The sequence below is a fragment of the Myxine glutinosa genome, chromosome 2, assembly GCF_964187855.1.
Source record: "Myxine glutinosa chromosome 2, kmMyxGlut1.1, whole genome shotgun sequence".
NCBI lineage: Eukaryota > Metazoa > Chordata > Myxini > Myxiniformes > Myxinidae > Myxine > Myxine glutinosa.
The window spans coordinates 204,459,623-204,477,633 of NC_136262.1; the positions used below are offsets into that span (position 1 = coordinate 204,459,623).

The window sequence follows — 18,011 nt, forward strand, 5'->3', positions numbered from 1 at the left end:
TTTTTTCAGCCGGCAACTCCGGCCGAACGAGTTAAACTACAGCACGTTCGACCGCGAGCTGCTCGGGCTATTCCTGGCCATTCGCCATTTCCGACACCTCCTGGAGGGCCGCCCGTTCACGGCTTTCGTAGACCACAAGCCGTTGGTCTACGCAATGGCTAAGGTCACGGAGCCGTGGTCGGCCCGCCAGCAGCGCCACCTCTCCGCCGTGTCGGAGTTCGCCACGGACATCCAGCACGTCGCCGGCAAAGACAACGCCGTGGCCGACTGCCTTTCGCGGGACAGCGCGAACGCGGTCCACCTCGGCGTGGACTTCGCGCTCATGGCGGCCGACCAGACCACCGACGCCTCGGTGCAGGCACTCCCCGCGGCGGACACGGGCCTCCGCCTGGCCGACATCCCCTTCGCGGGCACCGTCCTGCTCTGCGACGTCTCCCAGGGCCAGCCTCGCCCCATCGTGCCCGTTTCCTGGCAGCGCCGCATCTTCGCCTCCATCCACGGCCTTTCTCACCCGGGCCGGAAAGCTTCTCAGAAGCTGGTGTCGGCGCGTTTCGTCTGGCACGGCCTTCGACGAAACATCCGCGACTGGGCCAACGCCTGCACGGCCTGCCAGCGAGCCAAGGTCCACCGCCACACCCAGGCCCCGCTGGCACCTTTCGCCGTGCCTGAACGGCGTTTCGACCACGTCCACGTGGACCTGGTGGGTCCCCTGCCCCCCTCGCGGGGGTTCACCCACCTGCTCACCATGGTGGACAGGACCACCAGGTGGCCGGAGGCCGTGCCCCTCACCTCCACCACCACCGCCGACGTGGCGCAGGCGTTCATCGCCACCTGGGTCACGCGCTTCGGCGCACCAGCGGACATCTCGTCCGACCGCGGTCCACAGTTCACGTCTGAGCTTTGGGGCGCGGTCGCCCGTTCGTTGGGGGTCACGCTGCACCGCACCACGGCCTACCACCCCCAAGCCAATGGGTTGTGCGAGCGGTTTCACCGCTCCATGAAGGCCGCACTCATGGCCGGCCTTCAGGACGACGGTTGGGCCGACCGGCTGCCGTGGGTCCTTTTGGGCCTTCGCACGGCCCCCAAGGAAGACCTCCAGGCGTCCGCCGCCGAGCTCGTCTACGGCCAGCCGCTCCGCGTCCCGGGCGAATTCGTGCCCGACGCTACCAGTCCCTCGTCCGCCGCTCGCCAGCGCTCGGACCTCCAGGAGGCCGCCCGACGATTTGCCCCCGTGCCGACGTCCCACCACGGTGGCCCCCAGTCCTACGTCCCCCCGGCGCTTCGCACAGCGGAGTACGTCTTTGTGCGTCATGACGCGCACCGGGGGCCACTCCGGCCGCCGTACGACGGGCCCTTCCGGGTCCTGCGACGGGGCGACAAGTCTTTCATCGTCGACTTCGGCGGCCGGCCGGACCGGATTTCTGTGGACCGCCTCAAACCGGCGCACATGGACGTCGACCGACCACCACGGTTGGCCCTTCCTCCGCGGCGAGGCCGCCCCCCGTCCACAGTTCCCCCCGCTCGACCACCCACTACCACGTCGGACCCCTCCCCACGACCCTCCAGGGGTCGCTTCGGCCGGGTCATCCGGACCCCCCTTAAATTGACCCTGCCGGTGCAGGTCGATTCTGGAGGGGCGTGTGTAGCGGTAGCGGTTACCGCTGGATGCACACAATCGCCTTGCACCGGCCAGAACACGGCCAGACGCGCCTCTCCCGGGCATGCCCGCTATCGCCTTTCCAGGGCTCGCCCAGAGCGTCCGGCCATGCCCGCTATCGCCTTTCCAGGGCTCGCCCAGAGCGTCCGGGCATGCCCGCTATCGCCTTTCCAATGCTCGTCCAGAGCGCCCGGGCACGCCCAGCCTCGACTTGCCAGGCCGCAGCCAAACACGCCCGGGCAGGTCCAGACTCGCCTTTCCAAGGCTCGCCCTTGATACCCGGGCATGCCCGGTATAGCTTTTGCCGGGCAAACTTCCCGACATAAATGTGTATATATATTGCTGCCCGATAAACGGGCTTTTCAGAGTACCCGAGTGTGATACATTTATTAAACCTACTCGGACGAATTTCCAATTCCATCTTTGGTCGCGTCAATTCTTTCAACTCGCGTTGGAGCCCAGCTCCTTCAATACCAAGTACGTATGCCAAGTATCGTAAGTATACCAAGTAAGTGCACCAAGTAAGTAATAGGTATACCAAGTACGTATGCCAAGTATCGTAAGTATACCAAGTAAGTAATAGGTATACCAAGTACGTACGCCAAGTATCGTAATTATACCAAGTAAGTAAAGGGTACACCAACCAAGTACGTATGCCAAATATCGTAATTATACCAAGTAAGTAATAGGTATACCAAGTACGTATGCCAAGTATCGTAATTATACCAAGTAAGTAAAAGGTATACCAACCAAGTACGTATGCCAAATATCGTAATTATACCAAGTAAGTAATAGGTATACCAAGTACGTATGCCAAGTATCGTAATTATACCAAGTAAGTAAAAGGTATACCAACCAAGTACGTATGCCAAATATCGTAATTATACCAAGTAAGTAATAGGTAAACCAAGTACGTATGCCAAGTATCGTAATTACACCAAGGAAGTGTTAAGTATACCAACTACCAAGTACCGTACGTATAGTATGCCAAGTATCGTAAGTATACCAAGTAAGTACACCAATTAAGTATACCAGGTAAATATACGAAGTATCGCCTACCAAGTAAGTAAGTATACCAAGTACGTACGTATACTAAGTAACTAAGTATATATTTACGTGCTCTTTTTGAGCAATATTGTATGAAAAATGACTTAGGCGGTGTAACACACTGTACCATTCGCCTGTTTATTTCCAGCGATCTTGTTTGCAAACAATGTATGTTCGGACAAACTTAACTAAAACTATTATAGTCTGTAAAAAAAAAAGTATGTGCAACCCAAAAAGGAAGAAGAAAGTACAAGAACAACGTTGTACTTATCATGGTTAATGACGCACATTGGGACAAGGGTCACGTGACACGGTGACATAGACTATTCGAGAAGGAGCGAAGAGGAGTCTGGTTCGTTCGTTGGCGGCATTCTTCGGCTGTCTGCCTCACTGTCTCGCTGTCTGGCCCGGCCCGGGCCGTCCTAGGTGCGGCATGTTAAGCACGGCTCATTGCGTGGCCCGATGCCTACTGCCTTACACAGGAGCCCCCGCTGCCAGACACGCGCAGCTACACAAGGTGGGCATTCTGTCATAGCATGTTCGTGCTGAAGGGATTCCCAGCTAGGCCTCGGCTCCACCCAGGCCTGCTCGCATTGCGGCGCAAGGCCGGGTAGCGTTGACTCGGCCCTGCTCGATTCGATACGTGACGCGCTCGGCTCGGATCGCGCGTGGATACCCGTCAAACGCCGGGGTCCGTCCGGGTCCACAGGCCGAGGCCTAACTAGCCAAGTCGAACCACGTGTTGCATAATCTGAGCACTGCTAACGACGGGGAGAGTTTGGCGCGGATTTTACAACACGCGCCACTGTGTCGGACTAATAGGGTTAAATGGTGGTGTTTGTGGATCATTTGGCATGAAATATACCTTTACCGTGACCTTGTGTTGTCCTTTCTCTAATACTATTCATGTTACGTATTCACAAAGTAAATATGGTTTTCAGTTACAGAAAGTATTTTCTATTCATTATCGAGATGTGATTTGTGCAAAGATTCTCTCTGAGCAGATGATGATGAACAGATGATGCAATGATGCAGCAACTTCGTACTACATGATGATGATGATGCAATGATGCAGTAACTTCATGCTGTCTGTAGGGCTCATTCGAGGCCCAAATTGGTTTACGAAAGCCTGGGTTTTGTTTGCAGGTTTGGTGGAATCGATTCAACCAGGATGTGTTACAAAGCCTATCACAAAGGAATTATGCGTAAGTTCGTCGGAATGGGATTGGGATTTGTTGGGGATTGTATATAAATCCATGTTATACTGGGATGGCACTCCAGAGCGGATACGTCCACCAGGCTGAACAGTTTACGCTTTCTATCCCACTGATAGGCCGGATCTGGATTCAGACCTGAACCAAAATCTAATCGACTTGTCCTTGTCACCTACCCAACTCATCCACCAAGTTTTGCCATAATTCGTCCATATTGTTTTGAAATATCATGCTATATATTGTTTATGGCCGAATCTCTTGATGGTGAAGAATCGCCTGAAAAATGTAAAATATTCTTGGAGCTGGATTCAGATGTTCACCAAAATCGAATCGTTTCTTGTCCACCGAGTTTCGTCCGAATCCGTCCACAACTTAACATATGCTTGCCAAAGAGACAGACAAACTGGTGAAAACCTAACCTCCGTCCACCTTCAGTAGCGGAGGTAATAATGTCTTCACTTGATTTTGACCTATTCATTATCTGCAGACACTAATTACAAAACCCATTTTTGGCAATTCTTTGCGCGTGCACACACACACACACACACATGCACATAAACACATACACACACACACATGCACATAAACACATAAAACACATGCACATAAACACATACACACACACACAATCCCCTTTAATGATGGGACAAGTCCTCTCCTTCCTCTCCTGTCCCCACCTAATGTGAGAAAGTAGGAAGTTAATTTATATGGATAATAAATTGCATTGCTGCTGCACCCCTATCCCCCCAACCCCCCTCCTCTTTACTCCTGACAACTGATGCAACAACAATCCACCTCTTCTCCTCTACGTGCATTATGTAATACTAGGGCATGCCCGTACTATATCTATATCTAAAATTATATCCCCCCCCTCTATTTACATGAAAGGGTTTGGTCCAAAGCGAACGGCTTGCGAGTACGGTGACAATCCCCCCCCTCTATTTACATGAAATGGTTTGGTCCAAAGCGAACGGCTTGCGGAGTTTGGTAAAGAAATCGCCATAGCATGCACAAATGCGCAGGAAAGCGAAAGAATCGCAAATTAGTTTTAATTAGTTTTAAAACATCGTTTAACGCCAACATAGCGGCAACATAGTTTGCCAACGTGAAATAAATGAATACGCTCTCAAATGTGCCGTCCGAGGCAGAGTCTGTTCGCCACGTTCGGCACACGTGATAGCTCGCTGCTCTCTGATTGGTTGAATCGTTTTTTGGACATAGCTCGCTAACTACTTGTCCGATTAATATGAAACGTTGAAAAGGCACATCCTCGGGTCCCCAGCAATATACCTGGCAAGTTGCAAGTATATCGGACCGGTAGTTGTCGCGAAACAGCGGTCACAGACAAACACACAGACACACAGAGATTACTGGAATTATAGATAGATATAGATAGATATAGCCAGCCCCAAAGCATGTCAGAGTTGAGTACATTTGCTGCACAGTGGAAACTATAACTTGGGTTTCTCAAATGTTTTTATTTTATTTATTTATGTATTTTTAACAGGTCTGAGGCCATCAGAGGTGCAGTTGTGGGGATCGATTTGGGCACCACCAACTCCTGTGTTGCGGTTATGGAGGGGAAACAAGCTAAAGTATGGTTTGTTTGTTTGTTTCCTTTAAAGGCCAAATCTGACATTCTCTTGATTTGTTCTGGCTTTGAACTTTTTGAACAAGCTTTTACTTTTTTATGTATCTATTTTTGTTTATTGCAACTTGTTTTCCCAATAGGTGCCGTTGTGATCAGTTATTCCTGGTCATAGCTTAAATGCTTGGGGAATAACGATGAGCAGTGCTTTGGCATAGACAACTACTTTGCATTCCACGTAGTTGTCTGACGTTGTATCTGCTACATTTGAAACGATTTTCCTTATCCGTGCTTCTGCAGACTTGTTTTTCACAACCTGATATTTTGAAATCAAGTTGATTGATCCGCAATATTTATGAGGTGCATGATCACAAGTGGGTGGCAACAAATGACCATACATGATGACTACCACACATCTTCCCTCATTTCAAGGTACTAGAGAATGCAGAAGGTGCCCGTACGACCCCCTCGGTTGTGGCCTTTACGGCCGAAGGTGAGCGCCTGGTGGGAATGCCAGCAAAGCGACAGAACGTCACAAACCCTCACAACACCCTTTATGCCACAAAACGCCTCATTGGACGACGATATGAAGACTCCGAAGTGCAAAAAGACCTGTAAGTGTCTGGCTGTCTGCCAACAGTTTTAATGTTTACAAGTTTAAGGTTACAACAAATGTAAAACTCAATGTTTTTTTGTTTTTTTTTACATTTTTTTATTATTATTATTATTTTATTTTTTTACATTTTTTGTTTCGTTTATTCCATATTGATCTCAAGGGCAATTCGCCTCGGCTTGTGTACTTTCTTGTAAATTTTTTTTCCCAAAAGCACCTTTTTCTTCCCTCTGATTAACTTCAGGAAAAACGTCTCCTATAAGATTGTACGTGCATCGAATGGAGATGCATGGGTGGAGGCGCATGGGAAGATGTATTCACCAAGCCAGATTGGTGCCTTTGTGCTCACAAAGATGAAGGAAACTGCTGGTATGTTTAGAAATTAATTTTGCCAGAATCGGTGTTTGTACATACAGTACTGTACTTTATTTTTTACCTAATCTTGCTACTTTTATTCTGGTTTAGAAAGCTACCTTTCCACTTCGGTGAAAAATGCAGTAATCACCGTCCCAGCTTACTTCAATGATTCCCAACGACAGGCAAGGCTGATTTTGCACTTTTGTCACTGATTCACTATGACATTGAAGCATCTTGATGCCTAATAAAGATCTTTCAAATGACTCACTGACTCATTCACCGACTCACTGTGACTTAGCCACTCACTCACTGTGACTTAGCCACTCACTCACTGTGACTCAGCCACTCACTCACTGTGACTCAGCCACTCACTCACTGTGACTCAGCCACTCACTCACTGTGACTCAGCCACTCACTCACTGTGACTCAGCCACTCACTCACTGTCTCAGCCACTCACTCACTGTGACTCAGCCACTCACTCACTGTGACTCGGCCACTCACTCACTGTGACTCAGCCACTTAAGGCATCACAAAGATATACACATTATGTTATCAAATTTAAACCTCGTGTTTGAATCTGGTGACTTTCTAAATGTAAAACTTCAAATTACAAAGCATCTGAACATGCAAAGCCCGTCCTCGTCGGTTTGTATTCGGACTTCTTCTTCTTCTTCTGCATCTTACTATAATTCACCAAATGTCCGTCCGTCCGTTCGAAGGTACCGCAAAAATGGCTCAACGGATCGCAACGATATTTTGGGTGGGTATTCCTGGGACCCCTGGGAGTAAAATAGGCTATATTGTTTTTCCAGTTTTTCAATTTTTCCAAACACGAGGGAATAATATTTACCCATATGAACAGTGATGTGGCTTTTGTTGAAATTCTACAAATACTGTTTATTCTACATACCAGGAGAGAGTAGATCGACTCCTGACGAACTCTTCTCGCTATAAATGTGCGGCTCAGAAGTTAAACGGCAGCGTGTGCTAAGCGACTGAGAAACAGGTGTAGCGGCCACTTCCGTGTTACAGATTCGGCGCGCACTCTTCACACATTAACGTGCGACTGAGAAAGACATGCAGCGGCTGCTTCCATTTTGCAGAATTCGATCTTTTTTCAAAATGGGCGCCATGTACTGTTTAGATTTTGATGATTTGCGTGTGATATGATTCAACGGATGTTTATATGAATCGTTTAAAATAAATAAAGCCTTCAATTTCTGATATTTTGCCTTTTCATTTGGGCCTCCCAATTGGGGTATAGGGCGGGTACCGTTGCTAGTTGTCAAAATAACGAAAACAGTTAAAATATATATATATAAATTGATAATGATTTTATGTAGCATTGAACTTTGAGCTTTAGATCTTTAAAAAAAATTAAAAAAATCAGCTTCTAGCTTTTGATTGGTGAACCAATTCTATGACCCAATATGCAAACTCTTACATTTTCAGGTCAATTGGATGAAAATGAAGATTTTATGCAACCATAACCTTTGACCTTTTGATCTAAAAAAAAAAACAATCGGCTACTTTTGATTGGTGACCCAATATGCAAAGTTTTAAAATTTAGGTTAATCGGATGAAAATTGACGATCTTGTACCACTGACCTTTGCCCTTTTGACCAAATTCTTAATTTATCTTCATATCATAATAAAGATTTGTTGAAAATGTGATGACATAACTCAAATGGAAAGTTGAAATTTCAGGTTAATTGGATGAAAATTAATGATTTTATGTGATTTTGACCTTTTGACAAAATTATTAATTTGCCTTCTCCATATTACCAGAATAAATCTTTGTTTAACAATAGTTCAAATGGTGAAAAAAAAGTTACGGCCCGAACAGGGACAGACACACACGCACACGACTATGAAACCCCGTCCCTTCTGTGCATGGGACGGGCTAACGAAGTCAATGGCGTGCCAATGCAAATCCTCACGTTTCCACCTAAAGCAAAGTTGAAAGATGGCATAAAGTTCCACCACTATATCAAATTCTGAGTTAAATTATTTTCTCTGTTTTGACCCTTGTGACCTTAAATCCCCACCCAATGGGGTTACAAAGCTGGGATCAAATCCACAAAACGTTACATATTACATGCGTCACCCAGTGTTGACTGCATATAAAAATTTCATCTAAAAATGTGCCCGTAACTGCATTTTTTGGTATGTGGCATTTTGACCCTGTTCAATGGGGTGGGGCCCAAATGATGCTGCTCTCACACCTTGCCATGTGGTGATCACAACTGCCAAGTTTGGCGAATTTCTGCACAATTGTTTAGGAGAAGATAGCATGATGGACGGATGGAGCCGATGACAACATCCACTCTGTTTATTTATTTATTTTTTAAGTGTGGGGATAATGAATGTTTGCATTTGTTTTTGTTGGAATCCTTGATTAAATGCTTGTGATGCTTATTTTGGCCCATATGTTTGTTTTTTTTAAACACGCTGATAAATCAAAATTGGTCATTTATTTAAATTCTGAGTACAGTACTTTCCTTGCAATTGATTGCCATGTGCAGATATAATGTGTTGATGTAATCAATGTCCACAAGCTCCTGCCAATCAGTAACTACATTTTCTACAGGATTAAGAAGGTAAATGTCTCACAATTGCACATCAAATGTTATCAGAATGTGCTTGAAAAGCACATTCTGCCAAGTCACAAGGCCTATAATCGTTTTGTGTTTCACGTGTCACAGGCTACCAAGGATGCTGGTCAGATATCTGGGCTGAATGTGCTGCGTGTCATTAATGAGCCTACAGCTGCTGCCCTTGCCTATGGCCTGGAAAAGGCCAACGATAAAATGTGAGATTGTCTGGAATTGGTTGAGATTTTTTTTTAGTTTAAAAAAAATGTTACTTTAGGATCTTGCGTTTTATGATCTTGTACACAGCATTAAAGTTACTGTTTGTTTCATCTCAAACACTTTAAAAACATATCTGGGATAGTTGCATACATACATCATGGCGTTCAAAACACTTGACCCAATTAGGTTCATCTGGGAAATTATGAAATTATTTTCACTAAATTGCAAGGCCTTGAAAGCATCGATTTTTGGCACTCTCCACCACCCTCCCCCCTCCCCAACTTGGAAATTGGTGTGAAAATGGAACCAGACTGAGGGGTCTGTTACTGGTCAGCTTATTGTGTACAGTGCGATTGTGTACAGTAAAACGGCTGATGTACTTGGATCAATCACCACATCTATGCTGGTATGTAATTACTTGCACAAGCTGCCAGGTAGAGGTATATAACTTTTACCTGGTTGGCTAGCAGAAAATGTGAGCAGAATTGAAAAGCAAGCCCAAGGACTTAAATAGTAAAGTAAAATTAAATTGTCTAACCCAGAGAGACTTCTGTCTAAGAAAAGAAAGTTGCATGAAGATAATGCACTGGCCTCATCTGTTGATCAACTGTCAGAGACTCCGAAGGCCTGACACACTCTTAGCAAAGTCCACCACATTAAGGAAGAGTGCAAAACAGAAGTGTGGGGATCTATAAATAATTGAAGATGTAACTGACTGAGGGGAGAGTGTGTGCGAACTCTAATTGTTGTGATAAATGCAGCATTTTGCACATCAACCTGAAAGGTGCATTTCGGTTTACTGTTGGACTTCGGAATGATACACATACATACCAGACTCGGTGGCATAACAGTTCCACAGCACGTGATTAAAAGGTTTGCTCGAGTTTCTGGATTTATTTTTTTTCTGACCTTCATTTAAGCATTTTACCTGGTGTTGGCTTAGCGGTTAGGGTGCCGGCTTGGGGTCCTGGGTTCGAATCCCGGTCGATCGCTGAATTAACGCCAGGGGGGTTGACTCAGCCTGCCATCCTTCCGAGGTCGGCAAATTGAGTACCAGTTCACTGGTAATTCCCTGTGCGTCGCAAGAGGCGACCAACAAGGTTGGTGGCAGGAAGGGCATCCGGCCATAAAACATTCCTTCAAAAAGGGGACCACGGTGCCAGAAAAAGGCCAACCCCTGCTCTGTGGGGAAAAATGGCCTCTAAAAGGTGGTTTTATTTTAGCACATAATGTACTCAAAGAATGTGGTGTCGATTGGTAGCATTTTGTGTGTACAATTGGTTAAATATTTGCTGAAATCACCTGGAATTTGAAACTGGCAAAGGTGTCCAAACCCTGTCTAATGAGTTTAAATGTCAGCGTTTTCTTGTTATGCCTCTCATTTGGACAAGCCATGGCTTGAAGAAGCTTTTTGTTGTTCCTACGCTTTATTATCCCCACAATTATTATTTTAAAACAGGGGGGAGGAGGGGTTGAGGGGTCGATATTGTAGTCGGGCTGTCTGTCACGTTATCTCCTCCTAAGAGTTTGTACAGAAATCCCCCAAACTTAGTAGTTATGATTACCACATGCGAGAGTGATTTAATTTTTGGCCCCTTCCCCTGGGGAGGGGACAAATACCAAAAAGTGCAATTACGGGCACATTTTAAAACTTATTTTTTTAATGAGACTTTGTATCTGCAATAAACATTGGGGGACGCATTAAATATGTAACGATTTTTTGGGGGGAGATTTGGCCCAGGGGGGTTGGGACTTGGAATTCATAGGGGTCAAAACAATATTTATTTTTTTTACTCAAAATTTGATATTTTGTCATCCTTGGTGGAACTCTTTGCCATCACATCAATCAACTTTGCCTTAGCGAAGTGTGGGGATTTGTGGTCGTCGTTTTTGGAACTACACTACTCACAATAAGTTAGGCAGGTTCTTCGGTGTGGTTGATTTTGTGTATTAATTATGTTGAAAAAAGTTGTTGGTCCTAATTCTATGGTTATTAATGAGTGTGAAAAAACACAGCATTCTTGATTTCAATACCATAACCCTAACCACAATATCCCTAACTTATTGTGAGTAGTGCAAATAAAGGCTTTACTTTGACTTGACAAGAATTATTTTTTTTAATGGGTCTTGCCACCCTATAGTATTTCATTTTTGGCAGTTGAATGGTCATGTTTGATGAAAACAAATAAATGGACTTTGCATGAAACCTAGCTGATAAATGCCAAAGGCTTTTGGACTTGTATTTGGCATGCATCATAAAAGCTTGGTTTCTGTTTTGGCGGAGTGCTCATTTTAAAATTTAACTTTTTTTATATTTCTCTTTAAAAAGCCTGATAGGATGGCCTAGGCCCTAGAGGTACACACTTGCCCTCTTAGCTGTCTAACCTGGGTTTGACCCAGCGATAAACTTTCATAGGCAGGGTGATTCGTCAATGTGTCCCTCTGGATGTTAAAGGTCCCATGGTGTCCTTCGTGAAAAGTAGGCAAGCTATTGCTGGCACCATGGCCAAATTCCAAATTCCTACCCTAACTAGTCGAACGTCGGGACTGGCCGGGTCAGCCGGTTTGTGAACTCAGGTCAAGCATCACCCGGCCGACCCCACAAGAAAGGTGGGAAGATTGTGGCCATTAAGGATGAAGAAGAAGATGGTACCATTCAAATATTTATAATAAAATAAAACTTTTGTATTCTGTTGTGTGTGCTGTCTCAGCATCGCTGTGTATGATCTGGGTGGAGGAACCTTTGATGTCTCCATCCTGGAGATCCAGAAAGGGGTGTTTGAAGTGAAGTCAACAAACGGAGATACCTTCCTCGGAGGAGAAGATTTTGACAATGCACTACTCAAGCATATTGTCAAAGAATTCCGGCGAGATGTACGTCCCCTTCCTGGGTGTGACTTGTTTAATCGAGCTGTCCCCTTTACCTTTGCTTTGAAATGTGAAATCTAAGTGCTAATGGGATTGCTATATATGACGTTGTATTTTCATGGATCTCTGTGTTCGATTGTTGAAGCTTCTGTCCAAGCATTTTGCATTGTCTGTGCAGACCGGAGTGGATCTTACCAAGGACACCATGGCTCTGCAGCGTGTTAGAGAGGCGGCAGAGAAAGCGAAATGTGAACTCTCATCATCTCTCCAGGTGTTTTAGCAGCTCCTCCTGTAAAACGTTTGTGCTGCCTTTTGCTGGCGAAAGTGTTATCTCAGAAATCATTTTGGTTTTGGAGGCTATGAACATTTCACTTTTAATTACAGACAGACCTCAACCTGCCCTACCTGACGATGGACTCCTCTGGTCCAAAACACCTGAACATGAAGTTGACGCGGTCTCAGTTTGAGAACATTGTAGCTGATCTTGTCAGGAAAACTGTCACACCTTGTCAGAAGGCCATGCAGGATGGTGAAGTATCAAGAGGGGACATCGGGGAGGTGATCCTTGTGGGTGGGATGACTCGCATGCCCAAGGTACCCTTCCTTAACATTCTGCTATTTGTCTATCTGTAAAAAAAAAAAATTTTTCCCCGAGTATCTCTCATTTTTGCCACTTTCCCTTTGTTGTATAACTCAACCAAACCTTCCTTTTTTGCCTCTTTCAGACTGCTGCATCACATGAGCTTGTTTTACAATTTCTATTATTTTACAATTTTTTTTAGGTCCAGAAGACTGTGCAGGAGGTATTTGGTAGAACGCCCACAAGGTCTGTGAACCCAGACGAAGCTGTGGCTATCGGAGCGGCCATCCAAGGTGGCGTTTTGGCAGGAGACGTGACGGACGTTTTGCTGCTGGATGTGACCCCGTTGTCGCTTGGCATTGAGACCCTGGGCGGCGTCTTCACAAAACTCATTAACCGCAACACAACAATACCCACCAAGAAGTCTCAGGTGATCAAATGGTTACGCTGATTGCTCTGTTCAGCCTTCGTACGTGTATAAGCTTGCTAATTCGACCAGCATTAGAAAATTTCCTTTCTCTCGACAGGTTTTCTCGACAGCAGCTGATGGTCAGACACAGGTGGAAATCAAGGTGTTCCAGGGCGAGAGAGAAATGGCTTTGGATAATAAGATTCTGGGCCAGTTCAGCTTGGTCAGTCCTTGTGTTGTCATTTCTGCACAATAATTTATCAACATCAGAAAACTGCTTTCTTTTGTTTTGTGTGTGCATGGATGCTGTTTGTTTATTTACTATTAAGCTCTGTTTACCAGGTGGGGATTCCTCCAGCTCCGCGTGGTGTCCCCCAAGTTGAGGTTACCTTTGATATTGATGCAAACGGCATCGTGCATGTCTCAGCCAAGGACAAGGGAACGGGCCGTGAGCAGCAGAGTGAGTGTTTCCTTGTGCGTTTTTTGTTTGTAAATTTATTTATTTGTTGGATAAACATATTTGAGCCACATCTATGTACTTTATTAAATGGATCGCAGTGGAAATGGCACATCTCTGATAATTATTGTATCGCTCATTCCAGTTGTCATCCAATCTTCTGGAGGACTTAGTAAAGACGACATTGAGAATATGGTGAAGAATGCCGAAAAGTACGCGGAAGAGGACAGGCGGAGGAAGGTGAGCAAAGCGGTTGTTCTTGGAAGTTTGTTTTTGTACTTGTTGTTCTGATATGTGAAATGTTCTGATGTTCTGATGTTGAAATGAAATGAAATGTTCTTGACATGTTCTGATAACGTGTTGGACAGATGGTGACTTAAAATGTGTTGTTTTGACCACCACTCAAAAAACACGATTGTTCAACTTTTTAAAAATAGATTTGTTATCAATATTATTTTAACTTTCTGTTTGCATATCAAACAGAATTTGAACCTGATGCTGCTTTCCGCCTTGTAAAGTGAACTTGCTAGTTTTGCACCACGTTTGGAAGCTTTATTGCAAAACTTTTGGGTGCGCGCGTGAGGTTCTTGATGGCTTCAAATAGTTCGTTTTCTGTAATCGTTTAAGGATCGTGTGGAAGCTGTGAACCAAGCCGAAGGCATTGTGCACGATATTGAAAGCAAGATGGAAGAGTTTAAAGACCAGCTTCCTGAGGATGAGGTAAGCCCAGCTTCCGTAAGTGGTGATACTCTTAAGATGTGCCAATTTTTAGCTCTTTCACGAGCCTCGATTATGTATACAAAAAAAACATTACCTTTTGGAGGCTCGATTGCAATTGTAGTTTTGAAGGCCTTTGTTCATGAAGGGAATCCACACTGATGATCTCTTTCCTGCACCTCCAGTGTACCAAGTTGAAGGAGCAGATTGCTACGGTGCGCGACCTGCTGGCACGGAAGGATTCTGAGACCGGCGAAGCCATCAAAGAAGCAGCACAACAGCTGCAACAATCCTCGCTCAAGCTTTTTGAGATGGCTTATAAGAAGGTGACATTCATTTATTCATTCGTTCATTGTCATTCATCCAGAGGTTGAGGCGCATAGAAGAGCTGGGCAATTGAACGGCTAACAAAACCAGTGTGATGTTTGAGGAGGTGGACAGGAGATTACAAAAAAAATCATTTGATAAAGGGAATACATAGTCAGGGTGTATTTGGTGAAATGAAAATGTAGTTAAGGGAGACAGAGAGCTGCATGAGACGAGGTGAGGGAGAGAGGGATGAGTGGGGTGGGGGGAAGAGGAGGTTACCAAATCGTAATAAGATGAGCGAGCAAGAGGTGTAAACTTTGGAAGGGCAGCAGTGAATGTGTTGCTGGATGAACACGTGCAACGTTTTAAGGAAGGGTAGTGAAGGGTGAAGTTCTGCAGGGGGTAGGGAGGGTAACAAGTACAGATACATTCAAAGTACACCGCCCCCATGCAAAATAATTAAATATCCTCCAGCGCGGCATTGCCGGGGCGCCTCTGGTGCCCGGCAATACCGTTATGCAGCTCAGAGACTGTAGTTGGTGGGAGAGGTGCACAATATTTGATTGATTAATTGCATAATTAAAATCAATAAAAAATTGTCATAAAATATTTTCTTAATCAATTGGCTAATAGCATAACGAAACCACTGGTGCTTCATCTGAAGATGTAACTTTTAGAAATTTAATTAAATAAGTCATTACTAAAAAAATTAAATAATTAATTTATTAATCTATAAATAATTAATCGATTAATTGATTAATCAATAAATCAAAAATATCCTTTACAGACAAATCACTTGGTCATTGTCATGTCCAAATATCAGTTTCCTAACTCAAAAGGTGCCTGAGATATTGCCCAGATGATAAATAAAATAAAGAAATAATTAATAATGAAAATAAATAAATAATAATCATAAAAAGTGAAATAATTAATCAATTCGCTAATAGAACACATAAACCACCACCATTTCATCAGTCTGTAACTTACAAAAAAAAAATTTTTAGGTCATTAATTCAATAATTAAATAATTAATTGATTAATCAATAAATCAAAAATAGCCTTTGCAGCCAAATCACTTGGTCATTGGCATGTCCAAATATCAGCTTCCAAGCTCAAAAGGTGCCTGAGTTAATGGGCAGAAGAGAAAGGAAATGTATCGGTACTTAATTAATCGCTAATAATTAAATAACTCATCAATTAATTGATTAATCAAAAAAACAAAAATACCCGTTTTTGACAAAGGACTTGCTCACTATTGTGCCGAAATTTCAGCTTCCTCGCTCAAAGGATGGCTGAGATATCGCCCGGACAAACAAACAAGAAAGCAAGAAAACAAACAAACAACCAGAGTGAAAACTGAGTACTCCCTTTCAGCGTGCGTCATTGCCGAGCCCCCTTTGGTGCCCGGCAATGACGTTATGCAGCGCCTGGAGATGGCATATGAAAGCAGCGGTGTACAATACCATGCAAGATTATTTGAGGCTATCGACTTCTGTAGTGAGAGGAGAGCAGCAGGACATCCGCTTTAGTTGTCATCCCTCAAAGCAATGCAACATTAACCATGTGTTCTTGTTCCCCTAGATGGCCTCAGAGCGAGAGTCTGGTGGAAGTTCAGGGTCGGGTACTGGTTCGAGTTCGAGTTCGAGTTCAAGTGACACCACAGAAGAAAAGAAGGAAGATAAACAGTGAAGAGATTATTTGCGTTTTTTTTTTCTTTTGTACCTAAAACAAGCGAATGATTGGCTATTGCAGCAACATGTGACGAGTAAATGCACCAATTTGAAATGGCACTTTTATTTCCACTTCCGGTCTGCTTGCTAAGCCTAGATTATTATTATTTACACATCGAGAGCTAGTTGAACGTGCTGAGGATTCTTCGTGCTCGCCTTTGTTCTCGAAGGAGCTGCTTTTGTTGTTTGCACCTCTTTCCCTGTACGATTATCTTCAGTGGCTTGCCATCCTTTGTTCAAACTACTTGTTTGGTGCGAGCAAAGGATGTGGCAAAAGTTTGACCTTGGCCTAGCCTTATCGTAACTCCTTGCATCTTGTTGATTGATGGAGGTAATTTAATTGAGCCTCGTCTATTTAAAAATGGCCCATGTGTGGTTTATTTTTGTGTGCGTGGTCAACTCATTCCCTCCCCCCTCACGCCCCCATTTTTATTTTGGTTATCCCATTCAAATCCATCTTGAAAATCTGTCACATCTAATCTATTTTGAGTGGTGATGAGCAATAAAGTAATTAATGATTTTGGTCGTGCTTTTTGTTCCTGAGCAATTTATTTATTGTCCTTGATTTCTTTCTTTTTTTTGTGTCTGGAGTGGTGGTGGAGAGGGAGGAGTTGTTTATTGATATGGGAACTGTACAGCTTTAATCCAAGGAGTTTATGTATATGCTTATAGAGTACTGATGGAGAGTGAATTGCGGTTCTAACGATGACGAGCTGTAGTTTATTGCTTATTAAAGTGTTATCTGTTCCAAAGACCTTGTCTAAATCCAAGTTTTTGTGGATTGAGTCTTTAAAATTACTTTTCAATACTTTGGTCATAAATAAAATTAATTATTTGGGTACGAGTTGGATAACCGGCCATGCCCATTGCCATCTATATAATAATACCGAAAGGACTCGACTTTGTTATCCCTTTTACGCCGCACCCAGTGACCCGATGCCCACGGCACTAATGGATTTACGATCTACGAACCGCGCTCTTTGTTTATCACGTACAGCCATACTCGAAAAATCTGAATTAGCCGACGTTGGGGGCCCAAAAGCATCCGATTAACTGCCGATACGACGCCATCGTATTGGCGTCTGCTGGGCGAAGGCGAAGCAAGCCGTCCGCTGATTGGACAGGCGAAGGTGAAAGCAGGCTGTCCACCGAGTGGACAATCCAGAGCATGCATTTGTGCCGGTGTCGGCGATCGTTGTTCATATACGCACTCTTCATTCTCATCTTTCTTCCTAACTCTTACTCGGACAAGCAAATCCCCTATGCCATCCATAATGGTACACTCTATCCATACACCACATCCTTCCGTGGATGTTCCACGCGTTTCGGCTAGTCTCAATATAATAGTCGTGGCCAAAAATATTGGCACCCTTGCACTTTTTTCAAATAACAGTTTGTTTCTAAAAAAATGAGTTGAAATTGACAAAAGTATTTGATCTCCACAATTCTTTATTTCACTGTTAATATTACAGAACCTTTGTTTTGTTTTTTTTAATTCAGAACTTAATATATCCTTTTAAACCAGAAAAAAGAAAAAGAAATGACATTGACAAAATTATTGGCACACAAGACTTAAAATTTGGTAGCACAGCCTTTGGACAAAATAACTGCAGTTAAGCGCTTCCTACAGCCATGAATGAGCTTCCTACAC

The 18,011-nt window shown here is 44.2% G+C and overlaps 1 protein-coding gene across 1 annotated transcript; it reads left to right on the plus strand.

Annotated features, from left to right (window-relative positions):
- Nucleotides 1–2,939: 2,939 nt before the first annotated feature.
- Nucleotides 2,940–16,889, plus strand: HSPA9 (heat shock protein family A (Hsp70) member 9). Its single transcript, XM_068098590.2, has 17 exons — nt 2,940–3,221; nt 3,851–3,909; nt 5,426–5,513; nt 5,939–6,120; nt 6,364–6,488; nt 6,585–6,658; nt 9,183–9,289; nt 12,002–12,164; nt 12,337–12,429; nt 12,543–12,752; nt 12,941–13,168; nt 13,266–13,370; nt 13,490–13,607; nt 13,750–13,844; nt 14,232–14,324; nt 14,507–14,647; nt 16,212–16,889. The coding sequence occupies exons 1-17, from the start codon at nt 3,138–3,140 to the stop codon at nt 16,317–16,319; spliced, it is 2,073 nt and encodes a 690-aa protein (XP_067954691.1). The 5' UTR covers nt 2,940–3,137; the 3' UTR covers nt 16,320–16,889.
- Nucleotides 16,890–18,011: the final 1,122 nt, after the last annotated feature.

What these genes read in the sequence shown, in the direction of transcription:
- HSPA9 (XM_068098590.2), top strand. Translation starts at nt 3,138, where the DNA reads ATGTTAAGCACGGCTCATTGCGTGGCCCGATGCCTACTGCCTTACACA. An exon ending in CTATCACAAAGGAATTATGC is followed by an intron (nt 3,910 to 5,425) that starts GTAAGTTCGTCG and finishes TATTTTTAACAG; the next exon opens with GTCTGAGGCCATCAGAGGTG. An exon ending in TGGAGGGGAAACAAGCTAAA is followed by an intron (nt 5,514 to 5,938) that starts GTATGGTTTGTT and finishes CCTCATTTCAAG; the next exon opens with GTACTAGAGAATGCAGAAGG.